The sequence below is a fragment of the Denticeps clupeoides genome, chromosome 4, assembly GCF_900700375.1.
Source record: "Denticeps clupeoides chromosome 4, fDenClu1.1, whole genome shotgun sequence".
NCBI classification, from domain to species: Eukaryota; Metazoa; Chordata; class Actinopteri; order Clupeiformes; family Denticipitidae; genus Denticeps; species Denticeps clupeoides.
In genome coordinates, this window is record NC_041710.1 from 29,343,383 (window position 1) to 29,363,593 (window position 20,211).

Sequence of the window (20,211 nt, forward strand, 5' to 3'; positions counted from 1 at the left end):
ATGAAGGCATACAGAGGTTGCTGACAAGACGAAGGAGACCAATGTTCTGAACGGGGTCAAGCAGACACATGATTATACACACACACACACACACATATATATATAGATATCGACATATTATATATATATACAGACACATACAGTTTTAATATACAAGAATTGCTCAGAAAAAGTTAAACGCAATCAAAGACCATTCCTTGATTTTAAATTGGTTAAATTGGTGTTAAATTGGTTTTCCTTTAAGACTGTGGCAGCACTGACTTTGCCGTTCAGAAGATCGGACTACATGAGCTGGAACGTGTGGTCATTTGTCCAGTCTTTTACATTTCTGTGTGCTCCCGTGGAAGACAGTTGCGATCAATAAGGTTCTCGGCAGGAGGAGTTGGTCATGCCGCTCTGGCCCTGGGGCCGAGTGGAGAGAGCCATCTGCCTGGAGGCAGTAGCAGAATGCTTTTAATTCTAACCTAATCCACATTTTTTAGCGTTTAAGCAACTTGTTTACTCATATTGGAATTTAAGTGACTGCCCAAAAATGCCCATTATATAACCATAAATAATAAAAAAAACATATATAACAACAATTCAGCATTTATTAGAGATTTATTTCATTAAACAATGTCCTGTTGCTCTCTGAGCAGCAATACGATGTTGGTTTCCATCTGTACACTGTTTCTTGAAGGAGATCGTTCATTTGCCTCATAGTTGATGTAATGGCTGAACCACATCTGAGGGCCGAAAGGACATTCTGGATAAAAAATGTCTCCTGCAGATACAGTGGCAGTTTCACAAATCCACTCAGTGATTTCGTTCCATGTTACACTTTTAATCTCGCGGCGTTATGCAATCGTAAATAAGCACCCTGTATAGTGCAGGTCCCTGGACCCTAAGGGATTAAATACAACAGCTATAATAACATTGACATCTCTGTCATCTTTTAGCCAGAGCTTTTAGTCCACATGCAGGGTTTAGCCAGCAACCAGTGGTCTTGTTTCTCTCGATAATTCGATGAAGTTGTAATTTCCCAGTAGCAGGCCTGCACAGATCAGAAAAAAGTTCAATTCTGTTTTGTTGGTATATGTTTCAACTGAACAGTAAAAACGTGCAATGGGTATCTGCCCCAAAGGCTGAAGTGAAACAGTCTGATTCATTTTTATTATTATAATAAATAAAATTATATAAATAATATAATGCACTGTCCTGTCCTGGTTTATTATACATAGATGTAGTTAGTATTAGTAACCTTTTAACCCTTACCTTTTGAAACTTCTACTTTTATATATTTTGTGAATATATTTGATATTCTCTATACACTGCTTTCCCTCGAGTCCTGAGGAGGCCGTGACGAAGGCCCACAGCGCCACCAGGTGGAGCCGCCAGGCCACTGCGCCTTCCCCGTAAATCTCACCGGACTCGCACGGACATTCTGGGGTAGTGTTTACAGCCACACGATGTAAGGAGGCGCATGTGGCTTCGTGGGCTTTAACGTCGTTTTATACGTTGTGTTGGCGATATTTTGCGGGACTTTATGACTGGAGCAGTTTCTGTCACGCACCCACCCTCCGGTCCGCCAGGTGGCGCTGACAGTAACTGCGCTCGCCGCGCGTCACGCCCGCACACCCCGCCGACGTGGAGCGAGAGAACCGCCGCGGTCTCTCCCCCTCTCCTCCCGCGTGTGGTGCGCGTAGGCTCGGCGTACTAGTTTAGTGTCCTCGGCCTGTTCGGATTTTTAGGCCGGGCGGCGGTCGTCGGGCCGGGGGTAGGATGCCCAGCGGCGCGCCGTGCCACTAGCCAGCCAGCTAGCTCGGTTGGACGGCACGTCGTCGCTCGCTCGTTCGGACCGCGCCATGGCTCCGATGGGCATCCGGCTGTCTCCCCTCGGGGTGGCCGTGTTTTGCCTGCTGGGGGTCGGCGTGATCTACCACCTGTACGCCGGCGTGATCTCCAGCCGCATCAGCTCGTTCAGGCAGCGCAGGACGGTGAGTCTGCGGGACGTGCTGGCGCTGTCCATCGAGGCGGCCGTGAAGGGCGGCCGAGAAGTGAAGCGGATCCGCGAGGAAAACCACCTGGAGGAGAAGTCGAAGGGGGAAACCAAGGAGGGCGCGAGTGAGAAGCTCACCCTCGGAGACCTGAGCTCCCACAGACGGATGTTCTTCCTCATAAAAAACACCTACCCGTTCCTGCAGGTCAGCTGCCCCAGTAGAACCTGCACGCTGGTGCCTTTCCAAACGCTTTTAATGCAAAAGGACTTGATACATTTACATTTACAGCATTCATCCAGAGCGACTTACAATCATTAGTTACTGGGACAGTCCCCCCCATGGAGACACTCAGGGTTAAGTGTCATGCCCAGGGACACAATGGTAGTAAGTGGGATTTGAGCCTGGGTCTTCTGGTTCATAGGCGAGTGTGTTACCCCCTAGGCTTCTACCACCCTATGATGCGTTCCCATGGCCTTTTGTGCAGGTGAACTCAGAGGAGCATGATGATGCTGAGGGGGACCCTGGCGTGTGGTCCCATGACATTCCTAATGAGGTCAAACAGAAGATTCCGGAAGACCGGGAGGTGGCTGCAGACAGGATCACGGTTTGGATCGACCCACTGGATGCGACGCAGGAGTATACAGGTGACCATCTATTACGATTCACGGCCCCATGAGATGTTGTCCTTTATAAATGTATTCACCTAAAAACTGTGATTATGTAAAAAATATATCTCACAATATTGCACATTCTTTCATTTGTAATATAAACATAAAAATTCATCAAATAGTACACATTGGGGAGACCGGGAATACAAACAACTTGTGCCCACTATGGAGTCATGATTCATGTTTGAAATCAGCTGATTTGTTGGCATGACCAAGAATTTTATGAACTTGATTCCATGTTTTCTGCATTGAATAAATAGGCCCCTATATATTTCCCATCTGACAATTACAGCTTTGTGTGAGTGTATTGCAATAAATAGACCAAATCAGACGTTTTTATGTATGCTTCTATGTAGCTGACTATCAAATGAAAGCTCTTGATTGACTCCTTCTGATCCAAAAAATTAGCATATTGTGATAAAGTTCATTATTTCCTGTAATGTGCTGATAAACATTAGACGTTCATATATTTTAGATTCATTACACACAACTGAAGGTAGTTCAAGCCTTTTATAGTTTTAATATTGATGATTTTGGCATACAGCTCATGAAAACCCAAAGTTCCTATCTCAAAAAACTAGCATATCATGAAAAGGTTCTCTAAACCAGCTATTAACCTAAGTATCTGAATCAACTAATTAACTCTTAAACACCTGCAAAAGATTCCTGAGGCTTTTACAAACTCCCAGCCTGGTTCATTACTCAAAACCGCATTCATGGGTAAGACTGCTGACCTGACTGCTGTCCAGAAGGCCATCATTGACACCCTCAAGCAAGAGGGCAAGACACAGAAAGACATTTCTGAACGAATAGGCTGTTCCCAGAGTGCTGTATCAAGGCACCTCAGTGGGAAGTCTGTGGGAAGGAAAAAGTGTGGCAGAAAACGCTGCACAACTAGAAGAGGTGACCGGACCCTGAGGAAGATTGTGGAGAAGGACCGATTCCAGACCTTGGGGGACCTGCAGAAGCAGTGGACTGAGTCTGGAGTAGAAACATCCAGAGCCACCGTGCACAGGCGTGTGCAGGAAACGGGCTACAGGTGCCGCATTCCCCAGGTCAAGCCACTTTTGAACCAGAAACAGCGACAGAAGCGCCTGACCTGGGCTACAGAGGTCGGGATGAAAGCAAATTTTGCATGTCATTCAGAAATCAAGGTGCCAGAGTCTGGAGGAAGACTGGGCAGAGGGAAATGCCAAAATGCCTGAAGTCCAGTGTCAAGTACCCACAGTCACTGATGGTCTGGGGTGCCATGTCAGCTGCTGGTCCACTGTGTTTTATCAAGGGCAGGGTCAATGCAGCTAGCTATCAGGAGATTTTGGAGCACTTCATGCTTCCATCTGCTGAAAAGCTTTATGGAGATGAAGATTTCATTTTTCAGCACGACCGACCTGGCACCTGCTCGCAGTGCCAAAACCACTGGTAAATGGTTTACTGACCATGGTATTACTCTGCTCAATTGGACTGCCAACTCTCCTGACCTGAACCCCATAGAGAATCTGTGGGATATTGTGAAGAGAAAGTTGAGAGATGCAAGACCCAACACTCTGGATGAGCTTAAGGACGCTATCGAAGCATCCTGGGCCTCCATAACACCTCAGCAGTGCCACAAGCTGATTGCCTCCATGCCACGCTGCATTGAAGCAGTCATTTCTGCAAAAGGATTCCCGACCAAGTATTCAGTGCATAACTGAACATGATTATTTGAAGGTTGACTTTTTTTTTTTTTTTTTTTGGTCTGATGAAATATGCTAATTTTTTTAGATAGGAATGTGGGGTTTTCATGAGCTGTATGCCAAAATCATCAATATTAAAACTATAAAAGGCTTGACCTACCTTCAGTTGTGTGTAATGAATCTAAAATATATGAAAGTCTCATGTTTGTCAGTACATTACAGGAAATAATGAACTTTATCACAATATGCTATTTTTTTTTTTGGAAGGATCTGTATATTCTTAATAACTTTAGAGCTAGATTGGTTTATTGTCAGTACACGCAGTATACAGAGTATTGAAATAATGTTTCTCACAGACCACCCCATAGTGCAACCACAAAAGAAAGAAAAATATGTATGTATATACACACTAAACTACACAAACTAAAACTTAATTACTGTACAGGTTATCTCTATAGGAGAAAAGTAGAACTTTTCTGTACAATGAACTGGTCGAACAGGACAGGAATGTGCAAAAATCAGGTGCTTCAGGCTGGAAATGTTGTTGTGGTTGGGTTTAACAGTGTTCTGGTGATGGCAGTGTATTGAGAGCTCTGACTGCTTGTGGGAAGAAGCTATTGCAGCGTCTGGCAGTTACGGTTCTGATGCTGTGGAACCGTCTGCCAGACAGAAGGAGGGAGAACAGGGCATGTGAGGGGTGGTTACACAAAAACTAAATAAAATGTAAAAAATAGATGAAAATAGGGTCATTTTCCATTTTTTTCCCCCCAAAATGTCACTTAATATATGTCATCAATATATTTCTCACCCCATTTCATAATTAATTTTTCCCTCCATCAACAGAGAACCTCCGGAAGTACGTTACAACCATGGTTTGTGTTGCTGTTGATGGGGAGCCTGTTATTGGAGTGATCCACAAACCCTTCACAGGATACACAGGTATTCATCACATCTGATGTCCAGACCCAGAGCAGCATTTATTTTATAGAACTATTTCAATGTTTTATGTAAAATATTTTATTTGATCAAATCTAGTTATCGATATTTAGTTATTTGATATTTTGAAAACATGCAGGCTTCAAGGGGTGTAGAAATGAATCGTATATGGCATGGAAGATTCTGCATCGATGCAGTGCAGAACATAATTGATTATATTATAATGATGGTGCTTGGTGGTTTTCTGGCGGCGGTATAAAAAACTCAAATTGAATCGTGAGACCGGTGAAGGTTCACAACTCTAATAGAAACACATTATGTATAGAAACACATTGCTTCTAAAATGTTGTGATGGCACAGAGAGACTTGATGATCTTGTTGCTGTGACAATTTATAAAGGATGGGTTTCTCTGCATTTCGAATGCAGTTTTGGGGTGAGTTCCCCTCCCCTGTTTATTTGTTTGCTTATTTGATTGGAGCATAGGACATGAAAATGAGTTTGGGTATGTAAAATGCATCTGATTTATTTTATTTTGATAGCGTATGTGAAACAATGCTAAAATTAAATCAACTCTCCAGTTGTCATTTGTTAGAATAGAAACAATCAATCATGGTTCTATGGCCTTAAATGTGACCCTGCATGAATCTGTTGTCACAGTGATAGTAGGTTTAATGAATGTGACACCAGAACAGTTACCAGGTTCAAGAACCATTTTAGTCCCAACGGATCACCGTATAAGGTTGAGTTTGTACGGGAACATGGGAAAGGGCCTAAAAATCGCACCACTTTGCCTCTTGACCCCCTCTTCAGCTTGGGCTCTGGTCGGTAGTGGATCTAATGTGATGCCCCGAGCTGAGTACAGCACAAACCCACCCAAGGTTATTGTATCCCGGTCTCATGCGGGTAAGGTGAAGGACTTCATAGAGGAGGCCTTCGGAAACAATACCGTCATCATTCCAGCAGGAGGTGCAGGTATGTCTGCTTCTCAGCCAACGTTTCTTGTTAATAATCAAGTCTATGTAACTCATTTAACAATTAACCTTGCAGGATACAAGGTGCTTGCGCTCTTGGACCCACCCGATGAAGAATACGAGGAGGCAGATATCTACGTTCATGTCACCTTCATAAAAAAGTGGGACATCTGTGCAGGCAATGCCATTTTAAAAGCATCCGGTGGTCACATGACAACTTTAAAAGGACAGGAGATAGACTACTCAGGTCACGAGAAGAATGAAGGTGGGCTGCTGGCAAGTGTCAAGGTGGATCACAAAGCACTGGTGGACCGACTCCCAAAACGGGACCTAGACAAGCACTGATAAGCCTCACGTCCGGCTCCGGGCACTAAAGAAAACAGCGAAACAGAATTTTGTGGACCCTCTTAGCAGGGTCTACTTAGTCATTTTCGTGTGTTCGTGTAGTCATTACTGTTCATCCGAGACCTGGCGACGGGATGAAAGGAGCGGTCACTGCCGAATAATCTCGTCTAAATACCTTGGTGTGCATCTCTTGATCCTCAACTGTTCGCCATGTAGTCCGATAAGTAACTGCATGGTCCATGATGGTTGTCGGGACGCTACAACAACCCAACATTTAGCACAAAGAAAATCTCATATGGGCTTTCAGTGTTATCACATGCCTCAATGATGGGATGATTTAAGCAGATTTAGTTACACCGGTTTGTGTTAGTGTGTGGATGTACAAGCACACGACATTATGTTGATTCTGATTACGATGATTGATTCTGAATATATTTCAGATGTTTTCCGAATCTGAAGTCTTTAGCACATGCCGGTTGGTCATGGGAAAGCAGGGTACCTTCATCTTCTTTACAGTTTTCTGGCTTTCTGTGTGAGTGAAAAGAAGAATTAACGTGTCGGGGAAGTTATGAAATGTATTGTGACTAAGTTTTGTTTAAAATACTAAAAGATGAATGCAAAGATTTAAAAAATAATTTGAAGAGAATCTTTGTCTGAGAAGTTTGCTGATCGTTTGCCTGGTTCTTTTCATTTTTTTAGTGAAAACATATATATATATATATATATATATTTGTAAATAATAATTTAAAATTATTGGGTGAATGGTGCTTTAGTTTCATGCTTACTACAACACACTCATTTACCTGGAATAGTTATTACCTGTAGATTGCATAAACTGGTAAGACTTGCATTTACTGTGCTCTCTAGGTGAAAGATTTTAGAGGATTATTTTTGTACTTCAGCTCTGCTTTTTTTTTTGCATGCAATATGTGCCTCTGTGTGTGTGTGTGTGTGTGTGTGTGTTTGGATTTTCTTCTCTTTTTTTTTTTTTTGTGCATGGACGTCTTGAGAACTGGGCCATGATTTTTTTTTTTTTTGGTCATGAGAATTGGATATTAATAATTTTGCAGTTTCCTGGCATGATATTTTGACATCACCCTCTCACTCCAGATCATAAGAGTAAAATAATTCATTTTACTGTCTAATTAATGTATTTGGTGGTGGCTCCAGAAGTACAGCTGACTGTTTTTGGTGAAAATGTTGAGTACAATAAACAAATGGGGTTTAGTACACCGTGTTTGTAGTCTTTGTATAAGTTTTTTTTATTTTTTTTTTTATTTACACCCTGATATTTTTTTGTTAAATCACTGATTCTAACTAATGTATGTTGGCCAGTTTTATCCTGGGAGAAAGAAGCTCATATTGACCATAAGATGGCACTGTGAACCAGAGCTGTGCTTGACCTGTTTGGAAGATGGAAACGAAGAGCATTGCATTGAAAGGCACATCTTTAGCAGGTCCTGACTGCACGCATGCATCAGAAACCCCTCGCAAATTAGATTTTCAGCTTGATTGGATAAGAAATGCATTAAATGCATCATACTCATGAGCTGTTCTTTATCAGGGGTGATGGCAGCCCCTGATCCCTAAAAGACAGCATCTGGTTCGTCGCTTTTGAGCTCAACTTCACTCGGAAGCTAGATGATTTCAGCAGTGACATCTCCTCTTGGGAAAATGTAGACCTTGTGCTGGGTGTCACACCCAACACTTATCTTATCAACACCATGTATATCATGTGGCATAAGTAATAATTATGCAGACATTTAGCTTTTTTTAAAACAATTTTTACAGGACTATGATCGGTTATGACCAGATTATGATCGCTTCTCAGCGGCCTGAACGATGAGCCCCTTCACCTAATGGAAAGAAATGGCAGGTTTTTTCCACAGACAATATGTTTTCATTATGAGCCGTTCCTTTGGAGCGCAAACACCGGCAGAGTATAAAAGCAATTACGGCGTGCGGTCAGGGGCCAATAAAAACAGGGCTCGTCGAATTACCTGTGGACGCAATTATCTTCAAATGAATAATGTGGTAAATGAAACTGTCGGTTTTGTCATCTTCCGTGCAGTTTCCAGCCCTCCTCCTTCCCTAATTAAAAAAAAAGCCACCGCATTGCAGGAACCACTGCCCTTTAGTAGGATTGAATTAAGCCCGAGTTCCTCAATCAGATCCAGAGCACTGAGCGCCTACTTCTAAACGAGAAGCCCAGCGCACACCGTCGCACGCAGGCGGAAACAACCGCAGCATGTTCCATCAGACCTGTTGAGGCATGGGCGTCTGAAGGTGTCCTGTGGGATCTAGTGACAAGGTGTTAGCAGTAGGTCCTACAAGTCCTGTAACAACTCGAACCTTTCGTCATGGTCTTCAAACCCTTCCTGGCAGGGGTCAATATTCAGAAGGACTATTGGGGATAAGTGAAGTGATTGTCTTTGTGAAACTCTGCAGCACAGCAGACGGGGACACAACGCGATGTGTCCTCTGACTTTAACCATCACCCAGAGTGAGCAGTGGGCAGCCATGACAGGCGCCCAGGGAGCAGCGTGTGGGGACGGTGCCTTGAACAAGGAGACCTCTGTGGCACCTTGGCGGTTTGGGATTTGAACCTGCGACCTTTCGATTACAGGTCCACTTCCAGCTATCATAATCAACGTTATTCACTTCACTGTTCCTTCTGTCGATATCTTCCTGCTGCAAGATGCTCAGAGGAAAAACAGCAATCATGGCGAGGTTATAGGATCCCTAATATCTTCTCTTACACGAATATATTTTAATGGAACTGGTGTCTGTCTCCATGGTGATTGTTCTGTACGTGTTACTGAAATTCCATTATGCATTTGTCAGTATTTGTTTCCTCTATGGAATTGAGTTTTGAGGGGGCAGCACCTCGCCGGTGTGGAGTCAGCAGCCGCAACCCTGAGTTGTGGGACTAAGTGGCCAGGAAAAAAGTGAGTGAGGGATTATTGAGGAAGAGATTAGAAGATGAGTTCTTGAAGAATACTGAAGCATTTTCTCCTACTCAGCTCCAGGATGAAGGTGCCTCTTCACAGGGCCCATAGCATCAAATTGCCTTCAGCGAAGTTATCATGGAAATGCTATGGAGGATGCACACTCGAAACATAATGGAGATTCTTGAAGAAATTCATTTAATTCACAGGCCATTTTACACTTCAGCTGTTATGACGTGACCACAGGTCTTTTCTTTTTTTGGAACACCCTTTTGTTCTTGCCTTGAATCTCTGAATGCAGCAGACTGTAATGTAAATTAAAAGAACACTATTATTTATAACAACTTTCTATTGCCCACCCCCCTGGCTTGCCTGGAGACATTCTAGATTTGTTTGGTCTCCTCATGTGGTCTTTTCGTGTCCTCCTTGGGCTTCAAGTAATTATCCTAACCATCTGCTTGTGTCTTCAATGCAGATGGAGGAACCTTCACACCGTTCTTTTTGCCTGAAAGAAAAAGTAACAAAGAAAAAAAAAATCTGTGATGTAAAGCTTTGCCAGGATATCAGTGTGAAATGAATCATAACCTGCCGGAAGATCTAAAAAATGAGGGTAATCGTTCCCTCATACGAAACTATATTTATATATATACAAATTGCTGCGTTTATCTGAAATTAAATGCTAGTGAAATTATATTTCATTAAGAAAATAAAACAAATGTCACTAAAATATGATGCCTCTTCAGGAAGCTGCTCTTGTGGCCATTAACGGGTGAGCTGCTTCCTCGGCGCCGGTTATGATTGAACTGTCAGCACTTGATAATGGCCTGCATATCATGGAGTGTTCTCTCCCACTTTCGGTGCTCTTGACAGAGACAGGACAGTTGTCTGTTCCTTGCTTCTGCCCTGGGGCGACGTCTGTGGCACGGTGACAGATCACGTCACAAGGTCTGATATCTCACTGCGTCCTGACATGGATAACCGTCCATCTCTAGCCTTTATGTGAGAAGAATGGTTTGTCTTGGGTTTACTTGCTCCTAATGCATGCTGGACGCACTGTTTAAAATATGAATGATGGATTCTTTTTTAATGTTTATAACCATATAAGTAAAAAAAATGTGGTCTGTATTTAAACATCACCCTTGTTAAGCAGTGGGCAGCCATGACAGGCGCCCGGGGAGCAGTGTTATAGGTACCGTACTTTACTCAGTGGCACCTTGGCGGTTCGGTGGATTCAAACCGGCAACCTTCTGATTACGGGTCCGCTTCTTTACCGCTTCATCTTATCATCTTATCATGTCTTATCATCAAGTAATGTCTTACATCTTATCATAATGGGTTCATGGCGATTCAGTGGCACCCTGGCGGATCGGGATTCGAACCGGCAACCTTCTGATTACGGGGCCGCTTTCTTTTACCCACTAGGCCACCACTGCCCTGTTGTTGTGTTGGTATTTTTGTTACCCAAAACACAATCTTTCATGATGTTTTTGTAAACAGTTTAAAATGGGAGGAGCCTGATGATGATTGACAGGCCTGTCAATACATCACACTCTCAAACGTAATGAAATATTGTTTCTTCCTTGTTTTATCTACTTATTTATCTGAATCCTGATGACACATTAACCTTTACACTAGTGAACAATTCGATTCATACATGCTGTTTAAATGTCTACATATTTCCAGACTGGCTGTATTTACCTGGAGAAAAGCCACCCAGCAGGCCACATACAACCCAACCAAGAAATTCCTCACACAATTCTTCACATTCTTTTTTCTGATGCTGCTCTGATGTCAGCCATTTAAGGTGATGTCCATCTCTCTTTGACTGAGTCCTTTTCTCATTACACACACAAATATATTACTGTGTAATATACCATTTAAAGGGGTTCCTGCACCAGCACTCTGCATCCTGGTACTGCACCAAACCGCAAAGAACTAAGGGAAATGTAACTTGGCGCTCATGCACTCTTGTATCTGTTTCCAGGTGAAGGTCTCGGCATGGGGGAAGTCGGTGTGACTCCTCGTTTTGTAGGTGTTTTGGAATTTGTTGCAACAGTCCTGTGGTGCCGTGTGGAGTGTCCCCGTGTGACGGTGCCTTCCCTGTCCCCATTTCCACCACCCCCCTCCCAAAGCTGAGCCCTGGATGTGTGTGGGTGTGTGAATTCCGAGTTGATTTTCCAATGTGCTAATAAATATGTGTGGACATAACCTGCGTCCTCTACATCCTGACTTGTGACAGGGAGGAGCATCCTCAAATGTTTGGAGCCATTCATACCCAACAAAACATGTTCAACATTTTAAAATGACAACTAAGTAACATTAATTAGTCTACCGTCAATATCGTGCTGAATATTAGCCTCAAACCTCAAGTGAAATATGAGAAAATGATATATATTCATTCTCTATTCTGTGTAGACCTTCTTTTCTAAAGTGATAGAAAGAAAGGCTCGAGTTAGGAACAATAAATAAGTATTCTCAGAAGAAGAACCGAGGCTATCATTCTCAACTGGAGGTTTCTCTAATGGAATAGTTTGCCAGACAGAGCGGTGAAACTCTTCACCACTCATGTCAGACTCATGCATATTCATTTAGGCAGGGAGGACGAGTGAAATGATGTAGTCGTCTGTGGCTGCTCAACACATGCCATTTAATTAGATTTTCACTGAAATACCGCATGCCATTACTCCTAATATGAGAATATGCAAATGTTCCTTGTGCGCCTCTTTGTTCCGCCCTCTCTCACTCATTTTTCATAGATGAGATTCGTTTAAAAGTTTAAAAAGTTGTGTGATTGTCCTTATGGGAGATTACTGGAAACACAATGGTTCTAATCTGTCTACCTCACATTATTCTCATGTCAACTGTCCATGGCAGACATTTGCGGTGTGTTTCAATAATGAGTTGTGTCACCGTTTGCAGATTTTTGGAACAAAGGATGAAGATACAGATACAGAAGTTCACTGGTCTGAGAAAATCTCTCTAAATGCATCCTTGTTGCCTTCATAAAAAAAATAATGAAGGCAACATGTTTAAATAATACCAATGAGCATTATTAAAAAATGATTGTAGTTATCAAAATTACGTTTAATTTGGTCATTTCATCTTGCAAAATAATCAAACAAATGGATTTTAGCTCTGTCACATTGTGTTGTGTTATTAAGGATGTAAGCTTTACATTTGGCATTTATTATAAAACCTGGCGTGGATCAGAGAAAAGGGCCATTATTTCTGTCCCCATGTTGCTTCTTTTTAATTTCATCAGTGTCTCACTGTGTCCGTTTGCCGCTGGTCATTTTGTGATATTACATAAATACTGCTTTTACAGGCTTTGATGAAAATGGCAATAATTACACCAATTGTGTACTCTGTTACAGCAAAACAAGGACAGTAATGTGTTCTCATTCGACCCCCGGCTCTCTACAGCACTGCTCCCTCTGTGGCTGCTGTAGCGCAGGTGAGAGCCGGGAGACACGGAGCGCAATTACAGGCCGTCGCTCCATTAAAACTGAAGCTGGATAACCAAATGCTTCTTCCACGCATCCAGGTGGTCCAGCAACATGAAAATGTGAAAAAAAGTAGAGCTCACTTTTTAACCTCAGAAATTATACTGTATGTCCATATTTACAATACGGCAGTATTGTTCAAAATTCAAACGCATGCAATTTCTACTCTTTCGTTCACTTCAACGTCCAGCCTCAGCTAAATGAAGACTTTAACATAAAGTATCTGACTATGCAGCAATGAATTTGCAGCTGAGGTGAAAAAGTGCAAACTGCTGTACCAATTATTACAAATCATATGTAATGGCATAAGAGAAAATTACCATTTTTCTCAAATGTGCGAATAAAATTTGCCACTGCAAGTTTTATGTAAATACTGTCCTTTGAATTAATTTGTAGGCAGAGACACTTTTAAAAGCTGCACTTCATTTAAGGTTCCTAATTGTGTCTGCATTCTGCAAATAAGAGCCAAACACATGCAATTAAAACCAGCAGCAAATAAATACAAATTGTGCTTGGAGCATTCTGCGTTCAGCATTTATTCTATGTGTTTCTCTGGAATATGAAATAATTTTTCTGCGCTTCCCTAAGTGAGGCGGTCTGATGAGACATTAGCCTGTGAGATTAACCTTCATCTTTTTCATCAACTAAATCATTTGTCAGACACTGTGGCACATTATGTACTCACACGTTGAAAGGCCCAGCCCAATGCAAAAAGGAAAGCACTGTTTTCTCTCCATACATTTACCCATCAATCCATGTAATCTTAACTCTGCTGAACAGAGACCAGGCACACACCCTGGACAGGATGCCAGGCCAGTGTTATGATGAAAGGCAATTTGATTAAAATCACTGCCAAATTTGTGCAATTGTTGCCAGTGCGCAACAGTCCAGCGCCTGTATTGGGTTGTGGGTGGTGATGACACACCCGAATGTCACATATTTCCCTCATCTAAGAATGGGTGGAGCACCTCTCCGTTCTATTAGGAGATTCATTAACACACTGATGGGCATCCTTGCCATCATTCTCGGCCCAAACTACATTCCCTAGTTCAGTTATCTCAAATGGTGTGTCAAAAACCTGCTTTGCTTAGTTGGGATGCTGTGGTATGGGTAAGACACAGACAAGTACATTTTTCTACACACTTTTGATTGGTTTTGGTTGGCATTCAGGGGCTCGCTTCTGTGCACATTTCTTATCATTGGACAATGTCGAGTCCTTGTTTGTTTTAGGAAAGGGTCCGAGTACTCGGTGAGGGCTGTAAGTGCTCTGGAGTCCATTGGAGAGAGGGAGATATTCCACAAGCAAGGTTTTATGAACAAAGAATGCACCTAGTTTCCATACTGTGTATTCATTCATACTTGGAAGCTCTTTAGATTTGTTCTGATGTACACCACAGTGTTCTCTATTGTACATTTTTAGTTAATGGAATTCTTAGTTAATTGTAAAAGGAAGCTTTAAAATTACTCTGGATCCGAAGATCTGGTTAATGCTAAAATTGCAAGGGGAAAGATAATAATACAAATCTAGTTTAAGGCTGTATAAGACTGCTACAGCTACTCAACTTGTGTTCATCACTGCAAGTGAAGTTGGTACTTTTTATATAATCACAAACTGACAAGACCAAGTCAGCAGTTTGATCATAGATGAGCTGTGGAGATGCAGTCATTGCAGGTTTTTTATGTTTCGTGGTTTATTTCTGTAAGTCTACATGACATACTCCCCATGCATAACGTCTTGTATATTGTAGTGCAGCAAAAACTAGGCCCAAATACTTGTTGTAGGACTCCGAGAAAGGTTTACTGACCCAAATAGTGTCTGCAGCTTTTGGATTATGGGTTTAATTAATTTTCCTGAAACGCTTACCGGCACTGAACTGTACAAATAGAGATAATTAATGAAGAGAAGTAAACCAGCTCTAATCACTTTCAGATGTTATTGTTAAACATCCAATTTGGTGCTGTCAAAGCTACCTTCACGTGCCTTGCTTCATAATTAACACATGGTCTTTATTTTCTAATATTTTCTAACAGACAGAAGCCTTGGAGGGAGAGATAAGCACATGTTTGTTTTACTGGCAGAAGTAATCCTGTCACTCACAACTCTCTCACCATCTCTTCCACCATCCATCTCCGTCTCCCACCTGCCATCCTCATCATATAGGGGGACTATAGAGGGGTTATAGGGAGTGTCTCTGGCAATGGGGTGAATGGAATGATACACTCGCACGACAACATACAAAAAAGACAGGACAACAATACACGATTTTCTGAGGACATGATAGGATGGGAATACATATATAAACCTATACAGCTGCACATAGTCAGGGTAGACAGGAACACAACATTGACACTACAAAACTCAGAACCTAACCACAGAGCCGGATTACCCCACCATAGTTAGATTGTGACAGAGGGCATTCTTACCAGCTGCATCACTGCCTGGTTTGGGAACTGCACCGCATCAGACGACAAGACCCTACAGCACATAGGACAGCAGACATAATGGACATTTATCAAACACACTGCATCCAGAAAGCCACCGGCATTGTGAAGGACTCTATACACCCCTCACATGCACTCTTCACCCTCATGCCATCCGGAAAAAGGTACCGAAGAATTTGGGCCCTCACTGCCAGACTGTGCAACAGCTTCATCCCACAGGCCATCGAACATCTGAACATTCAGGAACTTAAATCTCTTTGGACTGACACACACACACACACACACACACTGGCCCCATCCACATGACTGCATCCACATGGAGATGCAGTGAACAGCCCGAATGCTGTTTTAATCCCCTCCACACCTGTAAGTGATGCTGTAACTCCCCAGTCTTGCATCTTGTTTTGTGTCTAGTTCTCCTCTGCAGTGAATTAAACACAGTCTTTGTTCTCCAGCATTGTCTTTTCATTAGAACGTTGCTTAGTGAGGTTCTGCAGCACAAACACAAGCATGCTATCCACCATTTTTGTATATTTGACGCATTTGGGGTTATAGGTCAGGCCGGAGGTTGGGCTAATTATCAGGGACGTGCGGCGGAGCAGACACAAAATAGCAATGTTTCGAAACCGGGTGAAATCAGTTGCAGTTACAGAAACACCCACCCACTGGTGCACTAGAGTAGGGACAAGGGGTGAAGTCTTCCTTTATATAGCTGAGCTGGGTCAAATTGAGTTGGTTTTGTGTTGTTGTAACTCGTCCCCTGTGAGTTACGCGACACTGATACGTCACCGTTTTCACACAAAAAAAGCCACTTGCCGTCCACACGGAGCCGTGGAAAAGATAAATTCATTCATGTGGACACAAGGCCAGATTGAAGACATATTTTACAGTTTTAGAGAAAAATGGATATGGCCTCTACCTCTTCTCTGTTTACAAAATATTATCTATTACAGTCGTATTTTTTTACACGGCACATTCAGTATTCATTTCACTAGTTTGGTTTCTGTGTTTGCTCTTTTTTGCACTTTATGTAGCCCAGTTTGTCTGTGCACTTCACTTCATGTCAATATGCAACTTTGTTTAAATGTTACATGTAGCACCAGGTTTCACTGTATACGGTCTAACATGTATGTATCTGAAATGACAATAAAGCTCAACTTGAACCCTTGAACTTTGCTCTTTAGATTTCAACTCTGTATAATTTATAGTGTTGACTTGAGGATAGAACTTCATCTTCATCCTTTGGCTTCTCCTGTTATAGGGGTCTCCACAGCGGATGGTTGTCCGTATATTCACAATGTGAAAAGATTTATGGCAGATGCCCTTCTTGAAGCAGCCCTCCTCATTCACCAGGGACTGGCACCAAGAAATACACTGTCACATGCATCACCAGTGGCTGGGCTGACTTTAGGATAAATAATAATGCATAAATAAAAACACAATAAGAACAGAATTTTCCTTTGCACTGCAACTTAAACATGTACTTTCCTTGACTGATAATTAGAATTTTGAAATAGTATGAAACTAGAAAAGACATGGAATAGTACATTTCTAATTTAATATATTTATAAATTTAGATATTTACTTGAGTCATCTCATCTTTATTAATGCTTAGAGAAAGTTGATTTGATGATAATTATAACAAATGGTCTATATTATATTAATTATATCAACATGGAAACAGAAACTTGGACAGTGCTCAGAAATCTCAATTATTATTTTTTTTTTAAAATAATTTTTCCCTAATTGTCAGGGATCAGTGGCAGTGCAGGAAAAAAGGTCACATTTGCATGACTCACAAAAACAGGGGATTTACTAAATGACAAAAAGCACATGGACACTCAGGTCAGGACACAGTAAAATACACAGTAAATGACACAGGGACAGGACACAAACAGAATACATTTATACTAAACAGAGCAGGCGCACTAAACATGAACAAAGAACCGGAGCACCCAAAAAGTCTAAATTAAAGTAAGTTTAAATGACAAATAATAATATTCATAAAAAATGTTGTCTAACCTTTAATGATCTTATTCACTAAGTGATATACTTCATTAAATATTTGATAATTGTTTCGTCAATAAGCCATATTTCACAGTCTAGATGTATTCAGAATGAACTTTTCTGAGAATTAATCACTGTGCTTATATGCACACAACGTCCAGTCATGTAATTTTGTGCTGCTTTGCCCATTCTTCTCCCCGCTCAGCCACAGTTTGAATGACGTGGGTAATCATGAAACTGATTCTCCATCTACTCCCTACAGGAAATTGAATATGAGCTGATTGCTGAAACCCAGACCCCACTTGTGTTTAATTTCACCACAGTTATTGCATTGTTACAATTGTTAGACTATATCTTGTCCACAAGTGCCCAACTCTCAACTTGATTTTGTTTGTATTTTTGGTGAATTTAATAGATAACCTGGGTGGTTGTAATGGGTAGCACACCTGCCTATGAACCAGATGATGACAAAGTCACAGGTTCAAACTACCATTGTGTCCCTGAGCAAGACACTTAACCCTGAGTGTCTCCAGGGGACTGTCCCTGTAACTTCCAAAGGTATGTCACTCTGGATAAGGACGTCTGATTGATCCAGAAATGCTTTTTCTGTTATCAAAAAATTATAACAAATGCAAGGACTGATAAGATTAAGTGACATATGCCTTTCTTCATTAGCAACACAGAATTCAATCCATCTTCATAATTACAGCTAATTCAAGTGAGTATTATTTGGTCCGAGGCTGACTATTTGAGTCTAGCATATTCATCTCTCTGCCTTCCTTTTTCATTATTGTTCTCCTTTTAAATATAAACCCATGATTGCATCATGAAACATATTTCTTAAATTGACAAAGTTTGTCTGACTTTATTTCAGTTAAAATCAGCACAGTATTTGAGTTTGGTTGTAGAAATGCATTCATTGCTGGTAGCTGGCTCAGCAACTGATAATTGAGATCTTCCGCAGTTAAACAATTTCCTGTGACGCTCAGGAAGTTTCCGATCATGTATTTTTATCAGGGCTGTATATGTACAAGGTTATATGTTAACCTGTAAGTGGCTGGCAGCTCTGGGCACCTTATTCAGTTCTAGAAAAAATAGAGCAAGCAATTACATCCCATTATGTAATGCTCCTTATGAAACACGAATAATGTCAATATAGTTTATGCATAGGGTGCTAAAGGAACAATATGAAAGGTCCAACCCACCAGTTTATTTAAATAGCCCATGTCATACACAATTTTTTGGGCAATCTTTCGTTACATATTTGTAATTATTTATGACACAAAATGAAACTAGAAAGATAAATAAAAAAGTACAAATGTATGTCCGTTTCCAGAATCTTGATGGTAGATTTATACAGGACTCAAAACTCTCTAGAATCTGTCCATTTCATTCACAGTGGAAGAAGACGTGATATCTGTGACACCCACATAGAGACAGTAAATAATATTTCTTTGCCAAGAACAAAAGAGTACCAAGCATATAATCAGCTGCCAAAGCAATATCAGATAAACAGGAGAGAAAATACAATTGTAATTTAAGATTTGAGTGAAACCATTAGCAGTATTCTTATCCAAAGGCACCAATAAACATGCTGGCTCTTCAGATGCACTTTGGCTGTCTCGGTCCTGGTTAAGTACGCATGGAGCTGATCAATTTAGTGTTCACCTTGTTTAAACCCTCTCCTTACATTATCCCTTTCCCACTGTCTCTATGCATGATTGGCTGAATCAGGGTTCCTCATTGTAAGCCCCTTCTGCAAACAAAAGGAGGGAATATTCTCAAAATCTGTCTAAATGTGCATTTTAAATTGGATCACCAACATTGCTTTTAAATAAATAAATGTAAGTTCATTTTGGAAACGCTATTTATTTTTGTTGTGTGGAAGTTTTTTTCATATTGTATGTATTCCTTTAATGGAAGTGGCAGAGCCATATTGTATCTCAGTGGGTCTATTATCAATCCAACAGTTTGCCCTGCTGCTGTGTCTTGCCTTTAGGCCATAGACCATTTAATTTTGGCAAAGGGAGTTGGGAATTTTCATCACGTAATAAAAGACAACTGGAGGAGTTTGCAGTAATTTAAGAGTTTAATGAGGTTGTAGAGTCTCAGAAGGGATGGGTGTCAGGTTTGAGAGAAAAATTAAGCTGATCATTTGACCCCTATATGACACAATATAGTGTGTGCAAAATAGTATGGGATGTATACACTGATCAACTAGCATTATGACAGTGGAACAATGGCAGCAAGCGAACATCTCAAAATGCACGTGATTGTTTTAGTCATTGTGATACACAGCAAGCACAGCACATGGTGACACAATGAAATGTGTTTTACACCCTTGGTAAGCGGTGATCAAGGGGACCTCAGTGGCAGCTTGACTGTTCAGGATTTAAACCTGTGGCTTTAAACCTAAAGCCACCACTTTCATTCTTGAAGCAGAATTAATGGCCAAGTGTTATGGATGAAGGCCAGATGGTGATGTTTAAGCAGCATCTCCAAAATTGCCGCTCTTGTGGGATTTCCCCCCTCTGCAGGGGTCAAGACCTAGAGGTCCATTCCCAAGGTCTAACGTGGCTCGACCGCTCAACATCGGTGCTAATGTTACGGGTGATGGGTGGATGCGAGGGTCTCCCCTGGCGACCAGACGTTATGGACCTGAGCTCTGCAGCGCGGAGGGCGGCTGCTGAGCGATCGGGGCTCGGAGCGATCTGATTGGCTGCTCCGCCTTTTCATCG

At 41.6% G+C, this 20,211-nt stretch overlaps 1 protein-coding gene across 1 annotated transcript; it reads left to right on the forward strand.

Moving 5' to 3' along the window:
• The first annotated feature begins 1,622 nt into the window (after positions 1-1,622).
• On the forward strand, positions 1,623-7,524 carry LOC114788795 (inositol monophosphatase 3-like). Its single transcript, XM_028977696.1, has 5 exons — positions 1,623-2,183; positions 2,464-2,623; positions 5,164-5,259; positions 6,068-6,229; positions 6,305-7,524. The coding sequence occupies exons 1-5, from the start codon at positions 1,845-1,847 to the stop codon at positions 6,571-6,573; spliced, it is 1,026 nt and encodes a 341-aa protein (XP_028833529.1). The 5' UTR covers positions 1,623-1,844; the 3' UTR covers positions 6,574-7,524.
• Positions 7,525-20,211: the final 12,687 nt, after the last annotated feature.

Bases quoted from the DNA above. Each gene is read 5' to 3' on its own strand.
- LOC114788795 (XM_028977696.1), top strand. From the start codon at position 1,845: ATGGCTCCGATGGGCATCCGGCTGTCTCCCCTCGGGGTGGCCGTGTTT. The intron at 2,624-5,163 runs GTGACCATCTAT...CTCCATCAACAG, and splicing joins TGCGACGCAGGAGTATACAG to AGAACCTCCGGAAGTACGTT. The intron at 5,260-6,067 runs GTATTCATCACA...CCCCCTCTTCAG, and splicing joins ACCCTTCACAGGATACACAG to CTTGGGCTCTGGTCGGTAGT.